We start from the raw sequence: 25,743 nt of genomic DNA, 5'->3' as shown, positions 1-25,743 counted from the left end.
TCACCGAGCAGAGGGACTGGTCTATTGCATCGTTCACTGATGCCCCCCTCGGTGCTGACAAGTTGTGAATCATCCAGAACTGGCCTGGCTCCTTCTTAGGGACCACGCCCAGCGGAGAACACACATACCCAGGCAATGGAGGAGCAGCAAACAGGCCAGCCACTCGCCCCAGCGCCCTCTCTTTGTCGACCTTCTGACTAACCACTGCAGGATGAGAGCGTGTGGACAGTTGATTATTGCAATAACCCACCGGTGGCACACCTTGCGCTGGGATGCGGAAGCCCATGGAGAAACCTTCGTACAATATTCTGGCTGCTTTCCTATTCGGGTACTGATTCAGCCAGAAAATCAGCTTCCCTAGATCAACTGGCGTGGGCAGCTCACTGTTGCGGGGTTTTAGGCTCTCTACCCTTTTCTTTGGACTTCTTGATGCATTTAAACTCCGGGTGAGATGGGTGACCACAGTAGGCACAAGCGTGCTTGAACTTACATGTCCCGGGGGCCCAAGTACACGTTTTTCTATTAAAAGTCCAACATGTTCCTTTCTTCTCCCCCGCTCCTCCCTGGGAAGTCCGAAAGGGCTGATTCATGGGCGCCTTGTTGTTGACGCTCTCCAACCACACATTTACCTCAGTTTGATCCCAGCCCATGTCTGGATCATCTACCTTGGCCCATCTAAAGTCCCTATCATAATCTAGCCAAGCCATACCCCCGTACATTGCTTGAGCTTTCAAAATTTTGTTGGAATAACAAATCTGGGGAATAGCCAACTCTGGTTTCTTCTCCAGCATTACTATGGAAAACACATTAAAACCAAACAACCAGTTCGTGATCGACTCCTCAACCCTCGGTTTCCTCTCTCTGAAGGAACTGTCTTTCCCCTCCTTCTCTTTAGATTCTACCTCCCTCCTCTTGGGTCTAATCAAGGAGAATATATCGATAAAATCCCCTTTCCATATTTTTTCCCATGTTTCCTGTGCCACGTGTGATGCCAATTTCCCACGTTTTGATAATACAACATCATGACTTCCCCCTGGTTTGGAAGCACCATCCAATTCCTTAGTTGCATACTCCCCTGTCTTACCTGCTGTCACACCTGTTGTCATGGATACAGCGGGGGCCGTTTGACCCACCGCCAGAGGGGGCGTGTTTGCACCTTTCTCCTGTGCTTTGCTCAAAAGGGCCACCTGCTTATTCAACTCGCCTATCAGATCAGGTGTACCTATTGTTGGCGCCCATGGTGCTACCGTCGCGCCGCCGGTACCTGGGCTCCCTGCTAAGGGTGCACCCAGTTGTGCCAGAAGTGTCGCCACTGTTGCCAGAATGGCTGCTTTATTCGTCTGCCCCTCTTCTGCTGCTGACCCCGCCTGACCTGATGTAGGGGGGACTATCACACTGGAAACTCCTACTGCGCTTGCTGCTACTACAGGAGCTACCTCTGGCACTGCGAGGGGCGGAGGAGTAGGCGTGGGTACCAAGGCCTTCAATGCCCCTCTAATCTCTGCTAGGACTGCCCCTATATCGTCCCGCCCTTCCAACGATGGGACACTTCCTGTCTGTAAGGGTATTTCGTGAGTAACCAGCGGGGGCACGCTGGGTACTGTTGGCACCCCAGGTAATGGGGTAGCTGGCACAGGGCTAGTAAGCCTTGGTGCGGGGTGTCCACAGGCATAGGGAGCACCGGTTCAGGTGGATTTAGGACTGGCATAGGGAGCACCACCGGCAGAGGGAGGACCGGCTGCTCAGGTGTTACCGGAAGGTTAGGTGTATCCTCTGATCCCTTGCCCCCTTTTCCTTTTTTGGTCACCTTAGGTTTCTTTACTAAAGGTGGAAATGCTGCCTTGGGAGGGACTATTGTTCTCCGGGGGCGGGCTCTGTCTGTTGGCTCAGCGACGTCCTCACTATCGGACACCGGTGGCTCCCCCGCTGTTCTTCCTCACTTTCTTCATCATCCCTGCCCAACTTTTCTAGGACCAACTTTAATAGCTGCGCAATCTCTGACTCTCCCCCTTTCCTCTTTGGATTGCGTTTAGGAGGCATGATTCTACAGCGGCTACTACCCTACTCAGCTGAAATGCCCTGCGCCGGCTAGCTGCCACGGAAAAACCTATCAATCCTATTGCCACCTCAAAACCCCCTTCAATTCACTAGTAAGCAGTCAGCCCCACCAAGCGTGTATATTTTTTACATAGGCTAGGCTGCTAAGTTTAGCGCCAGCGCAGGGGAAAACTCCGGGCGGCACCATATTGCAAATATGGTGCCAACCTGCGTTTCTGAAGTGGCATAGTGCGGCGTAAAGCCAGGAAGGGTAACACCGCACTCCCTCACCTCACGCCCCAAAGTTCAATGGAAAATATTTTTTGAAAGAAAAAAACTAGAAAATATTTTTTGAAAGAAAAAAACTAGAAACAATCGTATGAAGGAATAGCGTTAGCAATGCTTATTCAAGATTCTTTTGGTTCATTTTTGTGGTGAACACCGGGACGCTTGAGTTTCCATTTGCTTTTGAAATTATAATATATGCTTTAATGTTGTTGGGTGATTAATTCAAAGTTGGTCTGAGCAGAAGGCTCGAAAATAGTCATGCCAGGGGCCCAAAAATATGGCACTGACAGCACCGTATTGTGGTGCAAATAAGACAAATAAAAACCCCCAAATCGTACCCCTCTTTGAAATTAGCCTGCATTCTGCCTATGGCCAATCCTGATTTCTACTATTATGAGCACTGAAGAGTGTGCTGTGGATGCATCAACATGCTGCGTACTCACACCTCCCTCAGGCGTTTCTATGTACAGCACATCACTACTTTTGAATACAAGATAATCGAATAAAGATTTACAAAAAGATCTTTAAACAAGCATTGGCATAGCCAATAGGTCTTGCCTTTAGGACCTTATAAGTGTTTAGCCATACAACAGTTGCATAACTAAACACTTATAAGGTCCCAAAAGCGAGACCTATTGGCTATGCCAATGCTTGTTTTAACTGCTGCAATCTATTGAAGCCTCACAGGAGACCATCAAAGCGGCTGTGAAAGTGATCGCGATCAAACATCAAAGCGGTCGTGCGGCCGCGAAAGTGAAAGTAATCGCGGTAAAGCGCGACGCGCGTGCCCGCGCACATGCACTGTAGCTCTAGGCTGGCCTGGTAGCACTTTTTGGAGCCCTCACAAAATGTCTCGCCAGACCAGCGCGTGCGCTGGGTCAGGCGAGACCTAAAAACTGGCAAAGCCAAGAGCCAGGCAGCCGCACACACATTGGCTTTTCCAGTGCTTGTTTATTCTTTTATTATTCTTTGTAGAAATATTATTATTATTACCTTTCTATTCAGTAACTACTGTCCTCCAACCTGCGCTTTAACCACATTTACCTATTGGCTCTTTCTACAATTCCCATTATCGCTCTTCGCACATTGTGAATGGCCCTGCGCGTGCCTGCCAGGCCTCTCCCCGGTCAAGCACGCGCCTCCTATTGAGTCATGATGATAAGGGGCGACTCCCGTGGCAGCCCATCGCGTTCCCGCTTACAGTCCTTGAGTTACAGCCAAAAAGGGTCTCGCTGACCTCCACTGCGGAATGACGCAGGGTCGAGGCAGAAAAGCCAGGATGGAAATGTGGCATTTATAAATGAACGCAAGACTCGAATCAGTGAATTATAATTGGTCGAGAAGAAAGGACACCCACGCCAATCACAGCCTGCTAATCACTGAGCATAGCGCACTAACCAGCTTGCAGGGTCAGCCGAGTAGAACGAGATGACCTTACCAAGGATGATTCAGCGTGGGTCATGATCTCAATTGTGGTGTCAAGTAAGCAGGGGCAAGTGCAGGTGCATGAAGCCACGTTACCCCCGTGAATGTCAGCACTTTGTTAGGATGTGGCCTAACGGCTAGGCGTCGACCTTGAAGCTGGGGAACCGCAGGGAGTCTCTGCAGGGACGCTCAACATCCTGGGATTCTTGGCAACTCACTCAATTTCCCCTTTGCTCAGGGCCAGATTTGGAACCCAAAGAAGCCCTGGCAATTTTGTAGGACTAGCCCCCAGGCCCGGTTCAAGCGGGTGGGCCGGGTGGGCCAGACCCACCCAAACAGGAGCCTTGGCCCTCGCAGGGCTTGAAGGCAGGCGCGCAAAGCACACGTCGTGTGTGTCAACCCGGGTCGAGACAGCTTCCCAGGCGCGCACAAACACACACAGACAGTTTTAGAGATTATCGCAGCCGCACCCCAGTACTTCACAGGTCTTTAAAAGACCATTTACATGTTAACGAGGCTTTGTTTATTTTTTCACCCCTTCATCTCCACATGGCAAAGGCCACGATGTTCTGCTGCGTGGATATTTCTTTTTCTATGCAGTGCAGGAGAAACGAAGTTTGTTTATTCCTGTTCACCTTTCCTGACCCCTGCAGCTGCTTATCACACCAGGCTGTGACACAAAGTTTGACTAATGGAGTAGGTAAGAGAATTTGTTACTATTTTTTTTCTTTTTAAAATCTGCGCAGGCCCAGCAGGACACATACTTCGTGTGTGCTTCATTTAAACAGTTTTTATCATTATCATGGCCGATGCAGGACAACAATAAGACAATACAAAATGCCCAGATAACGCTGGTGATAAATGATCCTGCTGGAGAGCAATCATCCGTCTGTTAGTAGTTTTTAAATGCAGATAACCTGTATTTTATGTGGAAGCTCAGTGGGTTACTGCCTTTGTCATAGAGATCCCTGTGTTACTTGCAGTCCAGAAGTTACAATCCTAACATAGGACAGTGACCAATGAGCTGTCATCATCAAAGAGCTGCAAACAAACACGAATGGTATAGTTAGAACTTCGCTTTCTTTTTTTCTGATATAGTTAGAACGTCCCCAGTCTTTCATTATTCTAATGTTGGTAAAAAGAGTATGTTTGGGCAGATATACATTTTTATCAGTAAAGCTGACCCCCATGTAATACTCTTTAAATCCTAAGGTTGTGTTTCCCCAGACCAAACTCTCTTAAAATATACTGCCCACCAGTATGGATGACATGTGATTCATACACCTTGTAATCCTCTTTGGCTTATGTGACATTCCCTGTAGACTGATTTACATACTTGTATGATTCATTGTCTCTGTATAATGTGTGCGTGGTGTAAAGTACTGACACACACTACACTGATGTGAGTTGCGCTATACAACAAATGAAATGCATATGAGAGAGGGGCTACTTAAAGATGAGGGGCACTGTTGGAGGGTGGCAGTGAGGGAATCCGAGGAGGAGGTCAATGGGGGGGGCATGGAGGGATTAAGGGCACTGGTGGAAGGTGGTAGTAAAGGTATTTACGGAGAAAGAGGTTATTGGTGTGGCGCCAAAAAAGACTTTCGCATCAGCGCTGAAGCCGGCCCTGTCATGGCCTTTCTGTTTTTGTTTAATTAGCAGTCGGGTCATAAGGGCTACTGTGGAACATACTTTAACCCCTTGCATGCTCATGACGGAACCACTCCGTCATGAGCCACGGGCGCCGTGTGCTCATGACGGAGTGGTTCCGTCATGCTGCGGCCGTTGGCGGTCGCTCTGCCCACGCGGCGCTTCCTCCCCGCCTGTGCGGGCGATCAGCGCAAGTGGGTGGAGTCATGACGGAACCACGCCGTCATGAGCACAGCTCGCCCGTGACTCATGACGGCGTGCTTCCGTCATGAGCATGGCGTCGCCGCGCTCACCCCAAACCCCCCCAGCGCTGCGGCAGAATTCGCGCCGCAGCGAAGGGGTTAAAGTGCGTGCTAATTATATTTACTGCTATATTCAATGTTTTAAGTTTGAAGGTGATTTTACTAATGTTTTTACCGGGAAAAATGAAAGTGAAGCCCAATGGTGCCTGATATGGGGCTGGGGCCCAAGGTCAGCTGTGAGATAAGGTGCACTGGAGAGGAGTAGTGGATAATCAAGCCTGTAAGGGAGTGCATTCAGAGTCCGGGGTCAGGTGGAGGTAGTAATGAAGAGGGATTCTCCCTGAAGGCTTGCACAGATGGAGCCTGTAAGGGAGTGCGTTGCAGAGTCCGGGGTCAGGTGGAGGTAGTAATGAGGGATTCTCCCTGAAGACTCGCACAGAGGGAGCCTGTAAGGGAGTGCGTTGAAGAGTCCGGGGTCAGGTGGAGGTAGTAATGAAGAGGGATTCTCCCTGAAGACACGCAGAGAACGAGCCTGAGTAGTGTCACTTGCCTGATACTCCCACCTCAGAAACCTCCTCTTCCCATCAAAGGGACATTACATGGAAGAAAAGCAATTTTTAAGAGTGATAATATTTAAAAAAAGATTTGGAAAAGAGTGCGTTTTACTGGGTCTTGTAAGACTAAGAAGAGATAAAGGAGGGCCCTGAAGCAGGCCTGCCTAAACATATATGCGACAAATCGAGCCCGCAGTGGCCCGGCCAAATGCACCCTTGGCCCACCCAAATAAAAATACCTGGAGCCGGGCCTGCTAGCCCCCCAGGAAGGTTTGGGGTGCAAGTCTGAAGCACTGCTGCTGTTGTTAATGGGGAGCGATATTGCAGCACAGCTGCAAATCCGGCACTCAGTGACAAAACCGGCCCCCACCCTTCCAGTCTCTGGGGCAAACGCCCGATGCCCGCTACGGCCAGTCCGGCTGCCCATGCCTAATGAATGTGTCCGACTGTAGAGCAGGTGGTGCTCATGTAAAGCGCTCTGATACCTTTGGGTCGGTTACGCTCTGCAACCCTACCCCCCCAAAAAAGGAATTGCGAGGATGTTATCATGTAATGGGCAAGTACTCGCAAGGCTGCCGTACTTTCCATTGAACAGTAGTACATGTCCCACCATGGTTGATCACTATTAATAGCAGACTAGAGATATTCACTTGTGATATCAGTTGAGAGGCCATGAATCAAATGGGCATGGGGTTGAAGCTCTCTCACTCTCTCAGTGGGTGAGATGTGCAGCTTCTAGGACATCTCAACTGCAGAATACTCCCAGCACACTTGGAGAGTTTTCTGTGGTATGCAGGCCACTCACTGTTACTTGTCCCACCTACCTTATGTAATTTTTAGGTCTCGCATGGCGAGGGCCTTTTGGAATCAATACGATTCCGATGTGCACGTGGTGGGACAAAAAGGACAAGATGTGCACGCGCAGACTGGAGGCTTCACTGGCGGCGTGACACTAGGTACTTTTTGGCGGACTTTTTTGGGGGGGAGAAAGCACGGCGTTTCTTGTTCTGTTTCTGTTTTACTTTGGTTTGTTCATGTCGCTTAGTTTTAGTGGGCACTATGAAAACAGACTGGCGTTTTATGGTATGTTTTCGTGCGAGTTTCGTTTTTCTTTGTTTAACCTTTTTAACACTTTGTTGCTGCATTGGTGCACTGAAACTAAACAAGCACGCTGATGGCATTGACACTTTATTTGAAATATATATGTTTCGTTTTTTTCTTTATTAACCCCTTCAGCGCGGCGCGGATTACCGCGCCGTGCTGAAGGTTCCGTGCGCGGGCGGGGCCGTGACGGAGCGGTTCCGTCATGCGCACAGTGCAACCGACGCGCATGACGGAACCGCTCCGTCACTCGCATCGAAGGGGTTAAAACTTAGTAGCTGCATTGGTACATTGAAACTCTACACACACGCTGAAGGCATTTACACTTCACTGCATTCAAACAAAGCCCATATGTTGTGTGGAAGAACAATAGCGATCTTTATAGCTATGCTTTCAGTTCCCCTCAGTTACCCCTCCCTCCTTGTCGCACCCTCTTCACTGCCTAGACAAGAAGGTGTCAGCGCTTACCAAACAGCTTGCATTCTGGCAGCCTTTCTCTTTTCACGGAATGAAACAATTACACAATACAAATCCACAGCAACAAAATCACAAGCACACTTTCCGTAATATGCCGCATAAGAAGCAAAACACAAAGCAAAGGTGCATTTTTTCAAGCGCACATAATCCTATGCCAAACTCAAAGTTACAATAAAAAGATAGAGATACTGGGGCAGATTTATGTTAGACTTGCGCCACTTTTACGCCGCCGTTGCGTCACTTTTGTGACGCAGCGGCGGCGTAAACCCTGCGCCACGTTGCGCCCCATTTACATCGTGACGCATCTACGGAGATGCGTCACAGTGTAAAGCCCTGCGCCACATTAAGCCTGCGTCAGGTTTAATGTATGCAGGATGGGCGTTCCATCTGAAAAAGCCTCGGAAAAGTGACGCATTGAAATCTACAAGATTTCACTCAGTCACTTTTCCGACGCTGCTGCGTCAAAACCTTGCGCCTGCTTTAAGCAGGCATAAGGCATGACACAGCATGTTAGGTATGGGCAGCCCCTAAACATTGCTGGAGTTGCGTCGTGCTTGCGACACAACTCCAGCAATGCGCCGCCCTTACGCCATCAGATGCGTCACGCATCTGTTTATCCTTGCGCCACGATGCGCTGCATTGTAAATGCGACGCATCTGTGGGGGCGCAAGGGTAAACATGAAATCTGCCCCATAGTCCTGTTAATAGCAGGTCAAACGAGTGCTGCATCTGGGATACATTACTTATCAGGTGTATGTCTTAAAGACTACTACTCTGTTTACATTTGGGGGATGCTCCGAAAGCAAAGCAGGTATTTAATAACGTAACCACATGCAAACTCTACACCATACAAATGCATAAATAATCACTATGCCATCTTAATTTTAGTAATAAGCACATAGTTAAGGTGCATTAGAACAGTCTGCCCTTACCCTCACTATTAGCACACAAACTGCATGCACACCATTTTGTCACCCTAACCTGCAGCATGTTTTTTTAAAAAACAATTCAGACAATGTGTGCATATAATATACTCATGTTTTTTCAAACCTATTGAATTATGACTTCATTAGCCTTTTGCATTGTATATCTTTACACATTTTAGGGCTATTGCTAGGAGAGGGAAGTGAACGTATATGCCAGAAAATATTTGTAACCTTATTACCCATGCAATCCAAGTAGCTGCTGTCTGGGAATTCCGTGCATGACATGTAACACAAGAGACCTACATACTGCCAAAAGGCTTCCCAAACACGTAAAGCAGATGCCAGCAGAAATTTAATCAGTCAGCCATCTTGTTATGTCTCCTTATGGCATTTGCGATACCAGGGCATTTTTGTGGGATTTCTGATTTTTCACATTATGGCAGGTTGTGGGTGCTTGTGACATTTCTGAAAGCAGGACATCTCTAAGTACAGTGCACAGTGGTGGTTGAGACCTGTCTGACTGCAGTGCACTGGTTGTACATGTGAGATCTCTGAGTGAAGTGTGTGGTGGCACCTGCAACACCTTTGACTGAAGTGCGCTGGTGGTACATGTGAAATCTCAGAGTGCATTGCACTGGTGAATGGTGAATGGTGAATGTGTCAATAACTGTTTCCTGAGGCAAGCTTGTATTCCTGAATCAGACTACATAATCCAGTGTGTAGTAATTGTACAGCTCTTCAGTCCCTAGTTGCACAGCAGCCAGGATAATGTGCTGCATAGCTAAACACTTATAAGGTCTCAAAGGCGAGACCTGATGGCTATGCCAATGCTTGTTTTGTATTGTTGTGCTGATCTTACCTGGAAATGTTTTGTTGTATTTCGAGAAGAAAGGCTTAGTCCGTGAGGTACAGGTAGGTGGGTTATGAAACAGAATTAAAGAAGCAATTAGCTTCCATGGCCGCCATACCATGTTTTTGCTCATTATCTTTTTTTTTACTTGCCTCCCTGTTTCTTTAAAAAAAAATGTTTTGAGGTGTCTCACAACCTTTCAAGACTATCTCTTTTTTTCATTTTGTGTCATGTCATGACTCAACATTATGTAAAAAACAAACATCACTGTCCACCTTTAACCAAATACCGAATGTAGTACAATACTTGTTATAAATTCATAAATACGAAACTGAACACAGGAAAATTAATAAAATACACCAAACAATTACAATGCATTCTCTGTAGTTAATAAATTGCGAGTCACTGGGATATTGACCCCTTGTGAGAAACCTGTTGTGTCTGTCACTAGCCATTTCTATTCATAGCTTTTGCCCAATATTAGTAATAGTGGAGTGCTAGTACTGTGTCTCAGGATAAGACGCTGGTGCCTGAAATAATCCTTAGGCATTCGGGCGGATGCGGGGTGTAGCGCGCTTGTATGCTCGTTGTGCCCAAGTGGGCAGGATTGTTGGTGTCTCTATATTTAAGTTTGATACATGCTTTGTGTCAGTTCTGTTTCCTTGGTACTTGGTGGACCGGTGTATAGTTGCTATCTCTGTGTTGAGTGATCTAAGGGTTTTGTGAAATGGAAAGTGTTAGGACAAGGGGGATGGTGTGTGTCAATGATAAACTAGTGAAGATTAAAATGTGAAAGAAGAGTGAGTCAGATGTTAAAAAGGATTGAGTTAAAGATCTGGAGTGGGCAGCTACCGTTATCCTTGTTTGACAAAGGTGGATAATTAAAGGTGTACACTCATTGCCTCGTCAGCGTTCATGCCGTTCGGGATTTTGCAATCTAACAAGATTATGTATCTGGATTCAAGTCTCCTGAGGGCTAGTTGTCTATTGCCTCCTCTGATGTTCTTTTGTACACTGTCAATGACAAAGTAGGTTAGGTCCTCCGCTCTGCCGCCATGTAGTGTATTTATGTGGCGGGCCACAGGATACGCAGGGTCATCGTTACTGATGGCCCTTAGATGTTGCAGTATCCTTACATGTACGGGATGAATAGTACTTCCCATGTACATTTTGTTGCAGGTGCAACGCAGCACGTACACTGCGAAATCAGTTTTGCAAGTGTAATTCTCCCTGATCTCGAGCGGAGTTTTTCTGAGAGGAATGGAGACTGGGTTTGTGTTTGTTCCGTGGTTGCAGGCTTTGCATTATGTGCATTTGTAAAAACCTTTCTGGGATTTGAGCCAACTACCACCTTTGTCCTGCGCGGGAGCATTGGACACAAGCTCTTGTTTCATAGATTTGGCTCTTCTGAAAGTTAACTGAGGAAGCTTGGTGCAAGAGGGTCCTATAGTGGGATCACAACGCACTATTGGCCAGTGCCTGTACAAGATTTTGCATAGGTTGGAGTGGTATGTGTTGTACCCTGTAATAAGCTTGGGCGTGTTTTCTGCGGATTTCTTTGGGCCTATTTTGCTCTCCTTGTTTTTGAAAATGAGATCCTCTCTGGTGGTGGCTGCACACTTGTAACCTCTGTTACTGAGTCTCATGAAGAGGCCCTCTGTGTATGTATATATATATATATATATATATATATATATATATAAAATTCACTGAAAAAACCATGGGTTTCACACACGTTATAGTTAGGAATTAGCATTTAAAAAACCTTGCTAATTCAATGAAAAAACCATAGGTTTCACACACGTTATAGTTAGGAATTAGCATTTAAAAAACCTTAGAAATTCAATGAAAAAACCAAAGGTTTCACACACGTTATAGTTAGCTGGACATTTTACTCGTAAAAAACCATTGAAATTCCCCCGTTATAGTTAGTTAAGCTAACTATAACTCGCGCGCCCGCAATGCACTGCTGATGACGTCACATATTACATCACTCATGACATGGTCAGTGACATCACTCATGACATCACTGATGACATCTCAAATGACATCACTGATGACATCACTGATGACATCATCCCGTGAATGTGTGTTTTTCTGAAAATTAAATATGTTTTATATATGTATATCTCAAGGTCGATGGAAGAATAAATGGGTATATAAGTGTCTAAATGGATGATTTGTTTTTGAAAAATTGATTGTGTAACTGACTGATTAGGTGTATCATAGTGAATACATGGCTTAGTGAGTAATGTTTAAATATGTATATATCTGTATCAGTCTTTCACTTTGTGTATAAGTGGCTGCATGGGTTGGTGAGCAGCTACATGAGTGTTTATATAGGTTATTAGTTGGTTTTTTGGGTATCAGTATAAGTGTCTGATGTCTGTATGGTTCGATGGGGGGTATTACGTAGTGCATAGGTGCATGAATGAGTGACTCACTGTTTGTATGTGTTGAAGATAGTATGTGTGCAGGACTGCATGGGTGGATGAGTGTGTGTATGGGTGTGTTAGTGAGTGAATGACTGTCTCTACAGTGTTTTTATGAGTAACTACATATGTTTTAAACTAGTATATGTGACTATTGGTGTATATAAGTGAGTATATGTGAGAGTGAGAGATTGAAAGAGTTCCTGTATGAATAAGTATGTGTTTCTATAAGTGATTGTTTAAAAGACTAAGTATGTGTAAGTTTTTGTAGAAGTAAGTGTGGTGGTGTGTGTATAACTGTATATGCAAGTAAATGGATGTTTGATTCTTTATTAGCATGAGTGACTATGTTTGTGAGTAACTCTACGGATGAGTGGCATTGTGTAACAGGATGTATAGGTGTATGAGTACATATGATGAGTGAGTACATGTATGAGTGACTGTATAGGACTGTTGGTGAATGAGTGGATGTGTATGTGGATCTTAGAATTACTGAAGAGGTTGTTGTAACTGGTATTGGTATGTCCATTGTTTTGAAAAGTTTAGTCTCTATTTATGAATGTGTGTATCAAAGGTTATATTAGGGTGAGAGGAGGTCTGCCACTCTATCACAAGGATGATGTCATCAGTGATGTCATCAGTGATGTCATTTGAGATGTCATCAGTGATGTCATGAGTGATGTCACTGACCATGTCATGAGTGATGTAATATGTGACGTCATCAGCAGTGCATTGCGGGCGCGCGAGTTATAGTTAGCTTAACTAACTATAACGGGGGAATTTCAATGGTTTTTTACGAGTAAAATGTCCAGCTAACTATAACGTGTGTGAAACCTTTGGTTTTTTCATTAAATTTCTAAGGTTTTTTAAATGCTAATTCCTAACTATAACGTGTGTGAAACCTATGGTTTTTTCATTGAATTAGCAAGGTTTTTTAAATGCTAATTCCTAACTATAACGTGTGTGAAACCCATGGTTTTTTCAGTGAATTTGCAAGGTTTTTTAAATGTTTTTTTTTTTTTTTTCTTCTATTTTTTTTAACATATTTTTAATTTAATGTTCTAACCTTTTATAAAGACTATGGTTTAATTTTTAAAATTCTTTAATATGTTTTTTTAAATATATTTCATAAAATAAACATGTTATAATTTTTTCCAGTACATTTTTTCCTTTTTTTTTTAGTACGCGTACCGTAAGCTTACGGTAAGCGTACGGTTTACACAACCCCCGTAATTTATCTACGCTGTTTGCGTATAGTTACGCAATTTGCGTAGCCGCGCGTACTCCGCGTGGGACGCGTACGCACGTACGCTACACGTGCACGTTACGCGGAAGTGTCGGGTAGTGACTGTTATGCGCATGCGCGCAAGCGCGTGTCTTTTTTACGCGCATGCGTACTTTTGCCGTAAGCGTACCGTAAGCGTACCGTAAGCGTACGGTAGGTCATGTGATCATGAAACACAACTTTTGATTGGTTGAAACTACTTTCAGTTCTAGAACTCTCCTACACCACACCCATTCCCCTCATTTCTGCTTGTGATCCCTTAGGAGAAGGAGCTGGGTTGTCTTTGTGATACGATGGCAGACCAGCAGAGCTCTTCTGAGAGTGAGGCTAGCACTAGCAGCACTACCTTGAGGCAGAGAGCGAGGAAACAAAAGACCTCTTATGTATGGGATTATTTTACTTTTCCTGAAGGCCAGCAAAAGGTAAATGCACCCTTAGTAACTTGTAAGCTGTGTAAGCGTGTACTTTCAAGAGGTAATCCTGACAGGAAGTATTCCTTTGGGAATCATACCATGATGAGGCACCTCAGGGATGTACACAGAAGGACACATGCTCGACTTTTTGGAGGTAACCCTTCAGAAAGTCAACCAAGCACATCCACAGCAGCTCAGCCTGGACCATCATCTGCAGGGCTGACTCCTTCTTCTGCAGGTCAGGTGAGCCCTTCATCTGTGGGGGGAGCATCTCCTTTTGCTGGCCCTCTGGAAATTAACCCTCGATTTCTGAGGGTTGATATTCGATGTGCCTCTTGTCATGATCTAATTTGTCATAGGGAGACCAGTGTTTCCCTAGTGAACCTCAAAATAGATCAGCACACTTGTCACAGAGACTAATTTTCCCATTCTTTCTTTCCTCTCTCCCTGCATGAACACAACGGCTCTTTTAAAAGCCAACCTTATCTTTCATCTTTTTTTTATAGATGTTTTTAAAAACTTTTTTTTTTTTTGACCGTACGCGTACGGTGCGCGTAATTTTTTTTTTTTTTTTTAAAAATACTAAAAATCAATAATCACATTACAAGGACTTTGAAACACTACAATTATTATTATTGACTTACCATACCCACTCAAAAAAATATTTATTCATTTGTTTTTTTTTTTTAAAAATTGCTTTAAAAATGGTTCTAGTTTTCGAAAATTTTCTATATCAATCTGAAAAAAAAGAAAAAAGTATTAATATTTTTTAAACATTTTGAAATACAGTACTCGTATTTACATATTTACCAAAAAATATTTTTGCCTTATTTTTGCTGTTTTCAGAATATATTGCATTTCACTTTAAATTGTGAAAGCAATTGCATTCATCATTTAACAGCGGGCAAAAAAAAAATAACAATCTCAAAGATTGTATTAAAAAAGCCCAGAATCTCTTCTCACTTAAACTTAACATTACAGAAATGCATAATATTCTAAAAAAATATCATCAAAAAACAATACTTATTTCTTTAAAATACCGTCTGATATTTTTGTTTCAGAAGTATAATCACAATATTATATCTCAAATAACTCCACAATACATCTGATTCCAATTCCTTTAGGCCAAATAGTAATTTTAAAAAAAATTTTGGATTAAATTTCCAACGGTAATCCAATAAAATTCTAAAGTTTAATTTGTCCAGATCTCACCGATTCTCTGTAACATTTTGGTTCAAGAATTTTTTTTTAATAATTTAATAAGTCCACAATAGAATTGGTTACTTTTCCGCATGGCCAAATAGTAATTTTTAAAATCATTTTTGAAAAAATTTCCAATGGCACTCCAATAACATTCCAAAATTTAAATTGTGCAGATGTTACCGATTATCTCTAAATTATTGGTTTTTGAAAGTTTCATTAAAAATTAAAAAAGTCCACATTACAATTGGTTATCTTTCCATTAGGCCAAATGATAATTTAAAAAATCTTTTTTTTAGAAAATTCCAATGGTAATCCAGTAAAATGGTAAAATTATTTTGTCCAGATCTTGCCAAGTCTCTCTAAAATTTAGGTTTCAGGAAGATTAGATAGGAATTTGCTAAATCAAAAGGCAAACGTTGCTTGAAAATCAATTGGGAATCATTACACAGTGTCCAGCCTTTTTCACATTTAAGATAAACTGTGTAATGTCCAGAAGTAACAGTAGGTCCATCATGGAAAATTATTGCAACAGTTACAAAAGTTTTTCCTGAAATTGATAATTGCTGTCCTGTAAACTTCTTTATTAAAGTATCCAATTTTGAACCATCAGCTCTACATCGTTGCATCATTAAAATTACATACTGTCCGTATTCCTGTAAAATTAATGTTGAAAACATGTCAGATTTACACTCACCGCATTTCATGCTATGATTAGCATCTTTAACTAATTTTGCAAAAGTGACTGTTTTACTCCCTGGCAATGTCAAATAAATAAACCTTTCATTATCAACATTAGAGCCACATATATTATAACAGTTTTCACAACTATGTTCCCATTTATAAGAGAGACCAAATACATGTTCAATGGGAACCCCTTCTTCTTCCAGTACCTGAAGAAAATACATCAAGAATTCCTGTGCATCTTGCTGTACATTTTGAGAAAACTGTGTTCGTCCTGAACATATATCTAAAAGTTTTCTAATTTCAGTAGCACTTTCTATTTGAGTTTTATCTTTACTCAGCTTTTGAAAAAGGAGACTCAGCTCAGAACAGAATCTTTTTCCCTGATTTACTATTATCTGCTCTTGCAAACTTTCCAGATAAAATGCAACATTCAGCACTACATTTGCGTAGCAGTTGACACCAGAGCTATTTTCAAAATGACATCCTACAACCTGTTCTTCATTTTCCTTTTTCTTTTTGCTTGCAATTACATCACTCCTCTTTTTTTTCCTCTTCTCTACATCTTCATTACAGATATTCTCATTTTTTCTTTTACGAGAAACTACACGTTTCTCCAACACAGGATACTGACCTAAATGAGGAGCATAGCTTCTTCTTAATCTATTATACTCCTTTACACAGTTTGTATCAGCACTAACTTTTGAATCATCAAAGTCTATCATGAATAAACCTGATAATGTTTTCACTCGTGACAAAGCAACATATGCCATACCTTCTTTGAACACAGTTGAACCAATGTTCACAAATGCACAATCTACAGTCAATCCTTGAGACTTGTGAATAGTTACAGCATATGCTAGAGAAAACGGAAACTGCTTCCTACGTACATATAAGTCTTTCACAAGCATGAAACGAACTGTACAACGACAAATATCTTTAACTTCTTCTATCTGATCAAATTTAATTTTTAAACATTCAATTCCATCTTTTTTCTGATAATTAATAAAACCCACAACTCTTCCCATAGCTCCATTAACTAAACCTTTTTCAACATCCAAATTTCTTCTTAAAAATACTCTACAGTTCATGCAAACATATAGATTTTTTTCTAATCCAGCTGTTTTGGAGATGTTCTTCTCTAGTGAGTCCAATTTATTTTTCAGTTTGCCTGTTACTGTGACAGTAATTCTTCCATCCTCAATTTTGTCCACTGCTTCCAATTTCCTGATCTCTTCCTTTTCCAATTTCAAAAGCTCCTCATTAAATATTGAGCATTCACGTAGAGTTGGCATTAAGCAGATGACACTTTTGTTTTCTGCAATGTTCTTGTATATTTTCTCTGCAACTATTTCTTCCTTTGTAAATAAATTATGTAGCAGCCGACTCTGTAATGCTTTTTTGCCAACTTCTGTGAGTAGTCCAATTCTGATATCTTTCAGAATACTTCCATATTCTTCATCGCTTGCTTGCCTCATATTAGTAGTAAGTTCCTTGTACTCAAAGAAGGACCACATATTTGTATTTCCGATGCTTCCCAATGACTTTTTCGTGTCTTCATGTGTGACAGTACTAAACACTGGTTGTCCTTTAACTGGAGTAAGTTGCAAAAGATCTCCAAAAACTATGACGTGTTTTCCACCAAATAACATGTCATAGTCTGTCTTCAAAATTTGCTGCATTCTTAAATGCACAAAGGCAAGCATTAAGTTTGATACCATGCTCACCTCATCAATAATGAGAACTTGCATCTTCTTCAATACTCTTGAAACTTCCAAGGATGCTTCTCCAGTTAGCCTGTTGTATTGTATTTTGTTCTCATGCTCCACTGGTAACATTAGCAAACGATGTAAAGTGATTCCTTTTATGTTATATGCTGCTAACCCAGTTGGAGCAGTAACCACACAAGACAAAGTAGAATCTGTTTTTTCTGTAGGTAGCTTCTGATGACTTTTATAAGGAAACTTTTTCCAGTTCCAGCTTGTCCGCTTACATACATCCTGATTGGATGAAATGATGTGCATGAGCACTCTTTTTTTTCATGTAGAAATCCGTGTTCAATTTTGTTTCTGATCTCTTCATAAATTTGTTGCTGCTCTTGATTCAGTTGTCTTTCCAAATTTTCTAAGTCTATACATTCTTCTTGAGCTTGATTCATAGCCGTTTCCACTTCATTCATGGCTATTGATGCTTCATTTTCAACGATTGGTTGTCCTAGGGGACTGAGTGTTCCTGAACTTTGGCTGTCCTGAGAACTGTCTCTAGCTATTTCTGCTGCAATTGTAGTTTCCTGTTCAATTTCTTCATTTAACATTTGCAGATAACTTGACAATGTACTGCATTGTATGCTGTCTTTGCAAGCATTAAAAGAATCTTCATAGCTTTGAAATTCTCCCAGTAGTTCATCCTCTGTACGCCATGGTTTAAACAACTGTAAAAGAGACAAGTAGTAAAATTCCTTCTTGTCAGTAGTGTCGCAACTCAGCTTCCTGTGATTTATCAAACTTCCTTTTGTTTGCTTCACCAAACATCCTTCCTCACCAACGACTTTATATTTTCCATTGTTGATGTCTTCTGCGGCTTTCCGTGAATAAATGTAGTTCTGCAGCACTTCATAGAGACACATGTTCTCCAGATGTTGACTTCTCTTGGGATAATATGTGTCCAACATGTTTGATTTCAAAATATCTGTACTTTCTGGGTCATTCTCGGCCAAATATTCAAATTCTCCAACAGATTTCAGTACCCGATTTCTCATTGCTGCAAGGCCTAAACTTGCCCAAATTATTCTTCTTGACTTCGAGTAGAGACTTGCAGAAGATAACCTATCTGAACATTCGTAGGATCCAATTTCTCGATGCGATAACATCTTCAAACTGAAACTGTACAGCTTCTTACTGACAGTCTTCTCGTGAGAAATCTCTTCCCACATTTCCTTCAATTCTGTTTTTTCTGATTTCGTAATGTAAGACGTTACATATCGAGCAACAGCAATGGAATTGTCAGCTACATACTGTATATCCATGTTAGCGTTCCACATGGATAAAATGACTGGGTTGTAGTCATTTATATTTTTGGATTCTTCTTTTCTTTTTAGGTTGTAGGTATTCTTAGGTGATTTCCTTGTGATAGTATGTCTCACAGCTGACATAAAACTGTTGACTCTTCCATTTGAAAGAACAGGTCTAGGAAATCCAAATCGACACTTAGTGTAGTATTTATCTTTGCTCTTGTATTTCCGTCGACAGTATTTTCCACACCGATGACTTTGGAAACGTAAAACTTGCTCCTTTAACTTTTTCTCTTCTGTGCTTTTTGGTATAGCACATGTTGCATATTCTTCAATGAAAGATAACACTGCTTCATCAGTATCTGTTCCAAACTTTGGGGCATCCTTGATCCACAACAGCATATGAATATGAGGAGCACCTCTTGCCTGGTACTCTTTTCTCCAAAAGAAATCTACTACTTCTCCAAGAGGTGGATTTTTTTTATTGCAGATGAAGGACATCATAGCCTCAAATCTATGATTGAAATATCTGCAAACATTAACCGGATCCAATGAGCACAGTTCTCCTGCTGTCTTGTATTCAATGTTTTGAATGTTTGAATTTGCCTCTCGTAGAAAATCCAGTAAATCATCCCAAGCGTACTCCGCACAGCTTAGGGTAACGAACCATGTTGGTGTTCCTAAATTCCGTAACATGCATTTTAGTTCACCATGGCGTCGGTACCAATATTCATTTGTCCCACGCTGACAAGCCATCAGATTGATCAGTTGTGTTTCCAAATGATCATCTCGGTGCTGCACTTTCTCCATAAAATCCTTAGCAGACACATTTTGTAAATGTACTCCACTTTTTAAAATGTGATTTACTGCATAAGACAGTGCAGACAAGTCGCTTTCAAATAAAAGATGGAACAAATAAGGAATACTTTGTCGAAATCTGGGATCTTCAGCATATAGTCTTGTAGTCCGATACTCAGAAGCTGGAATCTGTTCTGGACGTTCATCGTATCGTCCTCCTTTTCCTTTAGGAAACAGCTGGGGAAAACATCGAGCTTCCAAGCTCTCCTCCCATACACTCACGGGAGTTCCTTTTGCTTTCTTCATCTGAAAGAGATCAATATTATCTCCCATAACTTCTTTTGAATGAAGAGGATGTATGCTAAAATGTTCATAAATTTCTTCTTCCTTTGACTTGTCCACTTTTTCAATTCGTCCAGTTGGTGTTTCTGTGTCTTCTTGTAAATCTTCTTCTTCTTCTTCTTCTATATAAATTGATTCATACCATTTGTTATTCCTTTTCAAATACAAATTTGCTCTTTGTACTTTCCGCACATCTACCAGCTCCTGCCAAATCTTCTTATTCTTTGTAGGTACACCATTAACCAGAATAATTAATGGTTCAGTTTCCAAAGTATCCGCATCAATAGTTTCCATATTTTTTTTCAAATCCAAGGGCAAATACACCACTCTTCCTTTTAAACCTCTCAGTAAATCAGAAGGAGGTCATTTACCAGTTTTGGGCTACATACGTACTATGGTCTGGAACGGATGAACACATTGAATGAGTATAGACTCATATGTATTTAATTCAGAAAGTTCAGCAGGAATAGCATCCAATTCTAAATTATTATGTACAGCTCTGGTCGGCATTCTATTTTCCTCTAACTTGTTGTAACAGTATTTACAAATACGCTGATCTTCACCCAAATCAAAACAATTTTCTAGAAATATATATGTGGCAAAATCCTTCCACTTATAATTATCTTCATTTTCACTCTTTCTGTAGAGATCAACATTCCTAGTTTGTTTTCTATGATGAGTTCTGCGGCAACAAATACAAGTAAAATTTGGTCTTTCATTAGAGACTATTGCAAATTTTGTTATATGATCATTAAATGTGTTACTTACAGAGGGTTCTACATTCTCTTCCACTTCTTCCTCATTTACTGTGTCCTTCTCTGCACTGTTTTGTTCAGGACCAAAGTAACAAAACTGAATTTCATCAACAACCTTCTCTATATCTGATACCGTTCCTCGGAACAGAGCCCTATTCAATTCATTTAACTTTATTGCTGGACTTTTGACAAAATACAACCGTCTCACAAACTTTCTCATTTCAGTATGATGAACAGCCAGCATCCTAAAATGATGGAAAACACTATTGCACACTTTTCTAGATAGAAAAGCCAGAGAATGACCCTGCAAACCAGTATTCTCTCTCACTCTGCATGGATCCAGACTTTGAAGCACCTTAATCTTCTGTTTTATACTTTTTTTACTATATTCTCTTAGAAACTCTCGAAATTTGTCAATAGATTCCTGACGCACAGTGCAAATACTACTACAATTCCAAGTGTACACTGGGGCTTTAGGACGTCTCCCCATAGCCTCATCTGCCATCACTTGTACCTCATCTCTTGGAACCATTATCTCCTTCTCCATTATGCAACCATTTTTTACTTCGTAAGAACGACCTCTGGTGTCAACTGCATGCAGCAAACTATTACTTTGAAAATAGCTCTCTTCATTAAAAAAAGGTTCACTACTTGAACTATGCATCCACTTTCCTAAAAACACTTTACAAAAGTTTGTTCTGTTCACTACTCTTTTCCTTTTGCTATGTGATTTCAGTACATTAACCATTTTGTCTAATGTACGCATCCTATTCAAAATTAAAATGAATAGTTTCCTTTTTAATTCTAATGCCTTTGCTGCAATGGCTTCTATTTCTTTTTTTCTTTTATAAAACTTTGTCTTTTTCTTATATTTCTTCACATCCTTCATCAAATTGGACATAACTCTTCTCTGAAACATTTTTCTACGTATCTCTTTAAACGCTGTTTTTCTATTTATATAAATCTTTTCAGTTGCTGAAGGTATATTTGCATTAACTAAATTGTCAATTTTTTCCTCTCCTTTTTTGTTCAAAACATCCTTTCGAGTACAGACATTTTGTACATTTTTCATTCTTTTGAATATATTTTTTAGAAATTGTTTTTTCTGCTTACCAGAAGATTTTTTCTTTTTCCCAACATGAGCATCTTCTACTAACTTTGGTCCTCTAGTTGTCTTCAAATATAGGTTTTTTTTGTGCGTTTTTTGAACTCTGGATTTTGTAGGCATCTTAAATTTTGTCCACTGCTCTTCAGCAATACCTGAAAAAAACTAAAAAAAAATCCTTTATTTTATTTAAATATATTACTACATTTCTTTTCACAATAGTCACAAAACGTAATTTCTTTGGCAATTTGAATGCACACTTACTGCTCTTTTTTTTTGGCAAGTTAAAATCACTTTTACAGACTGACACATTATGAAACCACTTTTCAGTTTTTAAAAAAAGCCCATGTCCAGACTGCTTTTTCAGACCACCACCATGTGTATCCTCGGTGACTACCTACACTCCAGCAAGGGCAACCAGCCTTAGTGATGCTGAATGTATTTGCATTACAGACTGAAACCTGAAAACCCCACTCGCTTCTAAATACTGTGCATGATTATACATGGAAAGGAGCTGGGTGTGTGCTAAGAGTCTGCTTCTTCCCCCAAAAAATCGCTCCCCCTTTTTCCTACTAATGCAACTGTGAAATCACCAGAGCAAAACGCAATAAATCTCTGCCTGTAATTCCTATTTCCACACAGAGTCATGTTTTCACATTAGTCCCAAAACGAAATTTCTTTGCCAATTTGAAAGCACACTTACTGCTCTTTTTTTTTGGCAAGTGAAAATCACTTTTACAGACTGACACATTATGAAACCACTTTTCAGATTTTTTTTAAAAAGCCCATGTCCAGACTGCTTTTTCAGACCATCACCATGTGTATCCTCGGTGACTGCCTACACTCCAGCAAGGGCAACCAGCCTTAGTGATGCTGAATGTATTTGCATTACAGACTGAAACCTAAAAACCCCACTCGCTTCTAAATACTGTGCATGATTATACATGGAAAGGAGCTGGGTGTGTGCTAAGAGTCTGCTTCTTCCCCCAAAAAATCGCTCCCCCTTTTTCCTACTAATGCAACTGTGAAATCACCAGAGCAAAACTCAATAAATCTCTGCCTGTAATTCCTATTTCCACACAGAGTCATGTTTTACATTAGTCCCAAAACGAAATTTCTTTGCCAATTTGAATGCACACTTACTGCTCTTTTTTTTTGGCAAGTGAAAATCACTTTTACAGACTGACACATTATGAAACCACTTTTCAGATTTTTTTTAAAAAGCCCATGTCCAGACTGCTTTTTCAGACCTCCACCATGTGTATCCTCGGTTACTGCCTGCACTCCAGCAAGGGCAACCAGCCTTTGTGATGCTGAATGTATTTGCATTACAGACTGAAACCTGAAAACCCCACTCGCTTGTAAATACTGTGCATGATTATACATGGAAAGGAGCTGGGTGTCTGCTAAGAGTCTGCTTCTTCCCCCAAAACATCGCTCCCCCTTTTTCCTACTAATGCAACTGTGAAATCACCAGAGCAAAACGCAATAAATCTCTGCCTGTAATTCCTATTTCCACACAGAGTCATGTTTTCACATTAGTCCCAAAACGAAATTTCTTTGCCAATTTGAATGCACACTTACTGCTCTTTTTTTTTGGCAAGTGAAAATCACTTTTACAGACTGACACATTATGAATCCACTTATTAGATTTTTTTTAAAAAGCCCATGTCCAGACTGCTTTTTCAGACCACCACCATGTGTATCCTCGGTGACTGCCTACACTCCAGCAAGGGCAACCAGCCTTAGTGATGCTGAATGTATTTGCATTACAGACTGAAACCTGAAAACCCCACTCGCTTCTAAATACTGTGCATGATTATACAGGGAAAGGAGCTGGGTGTGTGCTAAGAGTCTGCTTCTTCCCCCAAAAAATCGCTCCCCCTTTTTCCTACTAATGCAACTGTGAAATCACCAGAGCAAAACGCAACAAATCTCTGCCTGTAATTCCTATTTGCACACAGAGTCATGTTTTCACATTAGTCACAAAACGAAATTTCTTTGCCAATTTAAATGCACACTTACTGCTCTTTTTTTTTGGCAAGTGAAAATCACTTTTACAGACTGACACATTATGAAACCACTTTTCAGATTTTTTAAAAAAAGCCCATGTCCAGACTGCTTTTTCAGACCACCACCATGTGTATCCTCGGTGACTGCCTACACTCCAGCAAGGGCAACCAGCCTTAGTGATGCTGAATGTATTTGCATTACAGACTGAATCCTAAAAACCCCACTCGCTTGTAAATACTGTGCATGATTATACATGGAAAGGAGCTGGATGTGTGCTAAGAGTCTGCTTCTTCCCCCAAAAAATCGCTCCCCCTTTTTCCTACTAATGCAACTGTGAAATCACCAGAACAAAACGCAATAAATCTCTGCCTGTAAATCCTATTTGCACACAGAGTCATGTTTTCACATTAGTCCCAAAACGAAATTTCTTTGCCAATTTGAATGCACACTTACTGCTCTTTTTTTTTGGCAAGTGAAAATCACTTTTACAGACTGACACATTATGAAACCACTTTTCAGATTTTTTTAAAAAAGCCCACGTCCAGACTGCTTTTTCAGACCACCACCATGTGTATCCTCGGTGACTGCCTACACTCCAGCAAGGGCAACCAGCCTTAGTGATGCTGAATGTATTTGCATTACAGACTGAAACCTCAAAACCCCACTCGCTTCTAAATACTGTGCATGATTCCACATGGTAAGCAGCTGGGTGTGTGCTAAGAGTCTGCTTCTTCCCCCAAAAAATCGCTCCCCCTTTTTCCTACTAATGCAACTGTGAAATCACCAGAGCAAAACGCAATAAATCTCTGCCTGTAATTCCTATTTGCACACAGAGTCATGTTTTCACATTAGTCCCAAAACGAAATTTCTTTGCCAATTTGAAAGCACACTTACTGCTCTTTTTTTTTGGCAAGTGAAAATCACTTTTACAGACTGACACATTATGAAACCACTTTTCAGATTTTTTTAAAAGCCCATGTCCAGACTGCTTTTTCAGACCACCACCATGTGTATCCTCGGTGACTGCCTACACTCCAGCAAGGGCAACCAGCCTTAGTGATGCTGAATGTATTTGCATTACAGACTGAAACCTCAAAACCCCACTCGCTTGTAAATACTGTGCATGATTATACATGGAAAGGAGCTGGGTGTGTGCTAAGAGTCTGCTTCTGCACCAAAAAAATCGCTCCCCCTTTTTCCTACTAATGCAACTGTGAAATCACCAGAGCAAAACGCAATAAATCTCTGCCTGTAATTCCTATTTGCACACAGAGTCATGTTTTCACATTAGTCCCAAAACGAAATTTCTTTGCCAATTTGAATGCACACTTACTGCTCTTTTTTTTTGGCAAGTGAAAATCACTTTTACAGACTGACACATTATGAATCCACTTTTTAGATTTTTTAAATTGCACATGTCCAGACTGCTTTTTCAGACCACCACCATGTGTATCCTCGGTGACTGCCTACACTCCAGCAAGGGCAACCAGCCTTAGTGATGCTGAATGTATTTGCATTACAGACTGAAACCTGAAAACCCCACTCGCTTCTAAATACTGTGCATGATTATACATGGAAAGGAGCTGGGTGTGTGCTAAGAGTCTGCTTCTTCCCCCAAAAAATCGCTCCCCCTTTTTCCTACTAATGCAACTGTGAAATCACCAGAGCAAAACGCAATAAATCTCTGCCTGTAATTCCTATTTGCACACAGAGTCATGTTTTCACATTAGTCCCAAAACGAAATTTCTTTGCCAATTTAAATGCACACTTACTGCTCTTTTTTTTTGGCAAGAGAAAATCACTTTTACAGACTGACACATTATGAATCCACTTTTTAGATTTTTTTAATTGCACATGTCCAGACTGCTTTTTCAGACCACCACCATGTGTATCCTCGGTGACTGCCTACACTCCAGCAAGGGCAACCAGCCTTAGTGATGCTGAATGTATTTGCATTACAGACTGAAACCTGAAAACCCCACTCGCTTCTAAATACTGTGCATGATTATACATGGAAAGGAGCTGGTTGTGTGCTAAGAGTCTGCTTCTTCCCCCAAAAAATCGCTCCCCCTTTTTCCTACTAATGCAACTGTGAAATCACCAGAGCAAAACGCAATAAATCTCTGCCTGTAATTCCTATTTGCACACAGAGTCAT

At 41.3% G+C, this 25,743-nt stretch overlaps 1 protein-coding gene across 1 annotated transcript; it reads right to left on the bottom strand.

Annotated features, from left to right (window-relative positions):
• Positions 1-380: 380 nt before the first annotated feature.
• Positions 381-1,106, bottom strand: LOC146812604 (uncharacterized). Its single transcript, XM_085615174.1, has one exon. It carries the CDS (start codon positions 1,104-1,106, stop codon positions 381-383), a length of 726 nt encoding a protein of 241 aa, XP_085471300.1.
• Positions 1,107-25,743: the final 24,637 nt, after the last annotated feature.

The sequence above is a fragment of the Triturus cristatus genome, chromosome 7 (genome assembly GCF_964204655.1).
Source record: "Triturus cristatus chromosome 7, aTriCri1.1, whole genome shotgun sequence".
Taxonomy (NCBI): Eukaryota; Metazoa; Chordata; class Amphibia; order Caudata; family Salamandridae; genus Triturus; species Triturus cristatus.
Note: the sequence above shows the minus strand (reverse complement) of the source record. Positions and strands in the feature narration are given on the sequence as shown.